Source organism: Haliotis rubra, unplaced genomic scaffold (assembly GCF_003918875.1).
Source record: "Haliotis rubra isolate DU_JTF1 unplaced genomic scaffold, ASM391887v1 Scf1429, whole genome shotgun sequence".
NCBI lineage: Eukaryota > Metazoa > Mollusca > Gastropoda > Lepetellida > Haliotidae > Haliotis > Haliotis rubra.
The window spans coordinates 17,647-24,481 of record NW_025765369.1 but is presented as its reverse complement, the minus strand read 5'-3'; the positions used below and the strand labels follow the sequence as shown (position 1 = coordinate 24,481).

The following is a 6,835-nucleotide window of genomic DNA, read 5'->3' as shown; positions in this document are numbered from 1 at the left end:
ATTAATGTGGTTTATAAATAGATATATTTTAAAGATTGGTATTTTAGATTAGTACCTTAGATTGTTAGTGGCTGTACCCTCAAAGGAGGTTAAAGTACTGTAAAATTATTGTCCTCCTGAGAGGGTATGCGTGAAGTCGAAAACTTTCAAAGTAGACTTTTCACATACCAAGTTTTTAAGCGTAGTATTTTTGTTCATTTAGATTTTGGCTAAATTGTCCTACAATCACCAGCGGCTGAAGGGATGGTGTAAATCCAACTAGGGTCCATGCAGGTAGCAAAGGTACTGTAAGTCCCCATGGACCCTAGCATGGTGACCTACTTTCAGTTGTTGGTGATCTATAGCCCATTTTTATATTGTGTTGTCCCCTGTGGTTAAAATGTTTTAGACTCTATTACTAGTTTTATCTGTATATGTGATATTCTAGTTGTTTTACTGCCCTTCGTTGGCAGGTTTTTATAATATTCATATATTTCATTTCAATATCAAATGTTCTCGTCACGATATGGCTGAAATATTGCCGATGTGACGTTAAATATTAACTCACTCACTCACTCACTCCAACCTTGTCTTGGATGAAAATGACCATAAACATTTTCTACAAACAAAGCACATGTTTTTATCACCTTTTCTGTTTCTGACTAACCTATTCAGTCCAGTGATCAGACAGTAATGCATGTTTGGGCTCTTGTCAATCTCCATGGCTTCCTCATGGTCTTCTAATCCTAACATCCCTTCAAAATCATCTGGTTCACTTTCCTCTGACAGTAGTAACAAATCCACCTGTCTGTTTTTTTCTACATCCAGAACCTCACTGATGAACATTGGGTATAAGGTACCATCTTCAAAACCATACATATTGATGGACAACTTGTTTAGTTGTTCAAACCGAGAAATTTGTTTCAAGGACATAGGGAAAGTGAATCCTTCTAAATTGAGTTGATTCAAATGGGGAAGGTAATGACTTTGTCTTTCTTTGTTGACTTTAGATGGGAACAATTTGGCAAGAATGGATAAGGGAAAACATAAATTATTATCCTCATTTTTAACATTGGTAATGCAGTAAGTATGCTTTGCCAGTGCTGGTGGTAATGGGATGTAAGTACCTCCTCTAAAGGGAGCAAACTTGACCACAGTAAGTTTCAAAACCACAATGACAGACACATTTAAACCAGAATGAACCCCTTCATAATCATCTAAAGTTTGAGGCATTTTGTTCATAGCTTCCAAATACTGTTCAATCAGATCGCTCCCTACTGTAGCTGTCTGCATTTCACTTCTAAAATAGGCTTCATGATAATTTGATTACGAAATGCCGATGACGTGCCTCAGCCGGAGCTGCCGTCACCGCAACCACCTGCAACCTCCCAGCCTCAACCTCCATCGTCTGCAATGTCAGCGCAACAACTGACATCAGGAGCTCAACCTGGAGCGACGAGGGAGCCTTCCTCTGTCATGACTGGGATGCAGCCAGGGGCTCAAGGAGTGATGCAAACGATACAAGCAGGACACATGCATGCTGTTGCTCATGGCAGAGGTGGTGTTAGATCCAATGTCACCAAACCCGATGAATCAGTTTCCTTCACCATCACCACCACCACCGTATCCAAACCACCAGTAGTCTATGTAAGTTAAACCATGTTTTCACTATTATGTTGGTATTCTTGTAATAGAATATGTACATTTGAAGTTACTTAACGCTGAGACAGTTACTATGTACATTTGCGCTATTTGACATTATTGTACTGAGTTAATAAGTACATTTTCTTTTTCAGGTAACTGCTGACGGTCCATGTGAGTGTGAACGTTCGACAATGATTCAACTCATATTTTTGGTGCGATGTGCAAAATTCAACCGATACGTTGTCACTAAATAAAAGTTATAAAATTTGAATGTGTTTTGTTGTGTCATATTATATGGAGCTATGTATCTGTAGTAGTATTGATACATACATTTTGTTCGGTAAAGAATGTGCACCTACATTGTTACTTGTAAATAAGAAAGAAAACGAGCGCAGATTATATACATTTTATATACATTTTATGATGATTACATGTGAACCACTGCCCGTGGAACTGTTAACAAACTTTGTTATACGAAGTCGTACAAACGCGTGGCTTATTGCAAAGTCACTTACATACTAAGTAGTCAAGCGCATCTACACACTTAGTAGTCAAGCGCATCTATTCAAACGAATGTCACTGCATCATGAGAGAGTGAGGGGTTCTCATCTGTTTGTACATCAGTCTCTTGGACCTTCTCACGTGATCAATCTGGGATTGTAAACGTTTGGCTTTAATGTTGCCGTCATTGATCATTCGAGTTAAATTACGCAAATCCTCCTCGTCAGTGACAAAAGAATCGTCTGATTCATAATTAATGTTGAACTGGAGCGAGGTCGATGCAGTAGTCTGGACTGGAGTGGAGGCAGTAGTCTGGACTGGAGTGGAGGCAGTAGTCTGGAGTGAAGCGGAGGCGGTAGTCTGGACTGAAGTGGAGGCGGTAGTCAATGCTGTAGTCTGGACTGAAGTGGAGGCGGTAGTCAATGCTGTAGTCTGGACTGAAGTGGAGGTGGTAGCAGTCTTGACTGTTTTCCTAGTAGTCTGAGCCAAGGGAGAACGAGGAGGTGTACGATGAAGCGAGGAACCTGTGTAAATCGGCGATGAATGTAAACGTGCACGAAGGGTATTTAGTTCTATCTCAGGGTTGTGCTGGCGACGGTGACGTAGGTTGTTGTGCTGGTGACGGTGACATATGAATGCTTGACACAGTCTTCGTCTGTATTTCACTAAAACCCACACGAATCCACTAAGTAAAGCAAGTGTCACAAGACTCAAGAGTGCGGCCATTATTTGGTCTGAAACAAGAACAGTCAGCCATTATATAGAGTGCTATATTGGTCTGAAACAAGAACAAAATATGAATTGTCTAGATGCATCAGGTAAATATTTACAAGAACATGTACCTACCAGTGGTGTCAAGCACATGCGTTGAGTTGTAATCAGCGCCATCATCATCAGCCATGACACCATCATCATCATCATCATCATCATCATCTTCGTCATAAGTATGTAGGTGAGAATCATCATCCTTGTCCTCAAAGGTAGGGGAGGGTGGATCTGTGCATAGGGAGAGCGGTGAGGTGATTGATACATAAAGATTCATACAGTTGTTACTTTTTGATAAATTGTGTCCTCTTCCTAATCATTTTCATTCTTTAAATTTACATGATATAAATTTATATGATCTAATGATAAAGGTCTGATTAATTGATGTGATCGTTTTTTATTGACGACAAAACAAATACAACACACGATGAAACAAAACAGAACAACAACACTACCTGTTATGATGAGTGGCTTGACTGATGTATCTGTTGATGAGGGTGTATGTGTGGAAAGTGAAGGTGAGGTTAAAGAAAGAGTCGAGTTAGGATGACGTGAAGTGATAGGTGAGGATATGGTTGTTTGATGAATGAAAGTGCTAGTTGATGTGTCAGGCGGTGATTCAGTAGTTGCTGTGGTTTGAGTGTTATGTGTTAAAGTGATACTAGTTGGAGTGGTGGTAGTTGGTATGCTGCTAGTTGGAGTGGTGGTAGTTGGAGGGATAGTAGTTGGAGCGGTAGTGGTAGTAGTGGTGGTAGTTGGTATGGTGGTAGTTGGGGGGATAGTAGTTGTTGGTGCGGTAGTGGTAGTTGGTATGGTGGTAGTTGGGGGGATAGTCTGTGTAGTAGGAGTTGTGATGGGTGTGGGTAAACAAGAGGTGGTGAAGGTCGTGATAGGAACTTGAGTAGTAAACGTTGTAGGCGCCGACACAGGAGTAGTAGAAGTTGTATGTGGTATCGTAGTAGGAGTGTATGTAGTACTTGAGGAGGTTGAATTAACTACAAAACAACAAAGTTGTAAATAACATAGGTTAGTGATTGGAGAAATAATCATGGAATCAAATTAACATAATATGTTAATGAATTAGGTAAGTATCAAACAAGAATATAAAGAGGAAAATAAAATCATAAATAAAGAATTCAAAGAAGCGGACGTAATATATAACACTCTTCCTTATCATACAATTGTATGCATATGTGTGTGTGAGTGAGTGAGTGAGTTGAGTTTAACGCCGCACTCAGCAATATTCCAGCTATATGGAGGCGGTCTGTAAATAATCGAGCCTGGACCAGACAATCCAGTGATCAACAACATGAGCATCGATCTGCGCAATTGGGAACAGATGGCATGTGTCAACCAAGTCAGCGAGTGACCACCTGATCCCGTTAGTCGTCTCTTACGACAAGCTCAGTCGCCTTTTACAGCAAGCATGGGTTGCTGAAGGCCAATTCTACCCCGGACCTTCACGGGTCGTATGCATATGTAAAAATGTAGGTGTTCAAATTTTAACGACAACAACAACAAAAATGAATAGATTCATCAATAATCTTATGTGTTCACACAATCTTGAAAATTGCGACAATAAACAACATGTATAACCACTATATATAGATTCAGATGTGTAGTACAGAAGTGTATCCTATTTGGTTGCTTTTACAGCAGTGTGATTAGTAAACATAAGCAAGAGTGTATCACAGTTTTAAAACCAGGGAAATAAAAAACACTTACAATAACACTGGCGATAGTTGACAGTAATGAGTCTTCCTCCTCTATCGCTATTGTTTTCCACACTGGCACAGTCAGCTCTGTCTCCTTTGATGTGCTGAAAACATAAGTATATATTTGTAATTCTCTATATGAAACATAGTTGTGAGGAACATGATATGAATAATTAAGATGATATAATTTGATATCAATGTTCCGTAAGAATATAGAAATAAACTTATTACCTTTAGGTCTGGAAAACGCGACAAGGCAATGAGCAGCTGGTCGTGTGGTCCATTTAGTTTCAAGTATTCGATACCATGATACACTTTTCCGTTTACATGCACCAGTTTATGTCCTGTAGCGATACATGTTAACACTTTGGAGGACACAGGTTTACAATTTCGTGAAAAAAGTTGTGATTCACCTGCTATGCAGGTGAATAACAACAACACGAGCACAACTAATGGTCTCATCATTATGACTGATTTTAAAATACTATTTAGAGGTTCTGAATACAAGTGATAAATTAACTATTATCCAATCAAAGTAGCTGCACGTACACCATTAAGTGAGCATGTGAATCTCGCTCACCATCGGTCAAAGATCAGAGGTGCGAACCGTAGGTCTGTGACATCAAAGTACAAGAAATACCAAACTGTGCCATGCATTACACGTGTTATTGTAGCACAATCAATGTCTAACAGGAATATGTTACACTATGTTCCACAAAATGACAGGAATATCACATAACCTAACCAAGTTGACTTTATAAACACTTTATACGTCGCTCATATGAGCAAACAATGAGATAAATTTGACCTGGTAACAACCCTCGGTCGTTCACCGCTCATAACACGCTGACAAGATAAATGATATCGCAATACACCGGAAGACAGAATGTGATAACAATTAAACTGATGGGTGATGTAATTCTATTTTACAAGGTAACAACTATGAACAAAAATTAAGTTTTTGGTCTATATAAAACTTTCAACGAACAGAGTAAAGAGTGTATGTTAAATTTGATCTATTGGAATTAAAATTCACTTACCTTCAAGGAAACTGCTGTTGAAATGCTTCGATCTCCAACTCCGCCTCTTCTTTAATGAGCTTCCACAATAAGCTTTATTCCATTGTAAGAAAAAGCAAATTGATTACCCGAAACACCGCTTGTAATAAAAAACACTTTGTGTTCGAGATCGAACCTGAACAACAACTCACAGTTTTGTGTCAAACAGGTATGCAGATCGTACTGTGATGAACTTATATTTGTACCTGAAATTTGAAATCGATCGTATGATTTCAGAATTTCTAACAAATACAATAACAATTTCTTCAATTGACGTTTTACCGTGTCACACAATATATATGTCTGTGAAGCTGGATTCTGAAGAACGAAACCAAGGTGATCGTCAATAAAAAACTGACTAGTCATAGTATAAGAGAAGCTAATAGTAGAGAATTTGTAGTCTACATTTCTTTATATAGCATAAAGTGAATTTGCAAAATTTATTTTTGAACCAGCGCATGAGCATAATTTCAATAAAATAACTAGAATCGTGATCCAAATTTCACAACATTTTGTGTGACGACTTTTTACTGATGTCATAAACCCATCATATGATTTCAAAAAACACCACTAGTCATAGATAAATAAATGTAAAAAGTTTTCGTCCCTCACGATTTTATTTGTGATATTTAAAATCGTGATTATGAACATGCTGTAAAAACATTCCTTCGTCATGAGTTTACAACTAACTCAGTCACAAACATGACGTCAAATACATGCTTGAATTGACAGACGTTCTTTGTGTGCTAGTAAGCAGACGTTTTTGTTGATATTCGGTATGCTCTGCTTAAGGTGAAAAAGACGACCTACATTACAACGTTATGTAAACATGCAATAACACGATGCGGGCATAACTGTCAGGAGACTGTAATGTGTTCATTTTAACATGATTAACCCTTTTGTCTACGCAGTTAGGTGTTGTGTATATTTAAAAATGATATATAATGAACCGGATTAAAACTTATACAGGGTTAAATGATTTGCAAGGCATAAAACAAATTGAATAGTTATCTTCATCCAATATGTTAAGGCACAGTGATATAGCTACAATGAAAAGACAGTCTGTGGCATGTGGTGAATAAGTGCGATTAACCCTTTCACGCATAGTTACGTATCTGTTATCTACATGTAAAACTGTTTTTGAAGTGAGCATGATTAAATGGAGTGTAATAC

General features: G+C 38.2%; 1 protein-coding gene and 1 long non-coding RNA gene across 2 annotated transcripts; one reads left to right on the top strand and one right to left on the bottom strand.

The window, feature by feature from the left end:
- Nucleotides 1-1,549: 1,549 nt before the first annotated feature.
- Nucleotides 1,550-1,894, top strand: LOC124269195. Its single transcript, XR_006896454.1, has 2 exons — nucleotides 1,550-1,626; nucleotides 1,776-1,894. It is a non-coding gene; the product is annotated as an uncharacterized LOC124269195 (long non-coding RNA).
- A 123-nt stretch (nucleotides 1,895-2,017) lies between these two features.
- On the bottom strand, nucleotides 2,018-5,079 carry LOC124269194 (mucin-5AC-like). The gene is made up of 5 exons (XM_046704204.1): nucleotides 4,836-5,079; nucleotides 4,615-4,708; nucleotides 3,345-3,884; nucleotides 2,971-3,120; nucleotides 2,018-2,858 (listed from the first exon to the last, which is right to left on the bottom strand). Exons 1-5 carry the CDS (start codon nucleotides 5,067-5,069, stop codon nucleotides 2,200-2,202), a joined length of 1,677 nt encoding a protein of 558 aa, XP_046560160.1. The 5' UTR covers nucleotides 5,070-5,079; the 3' UTR covers nucleotides 2,018-2,199.
- Between the last annotated feature and the right edge of the window lie 1,756 nt (nucleotides 5,080-6,835).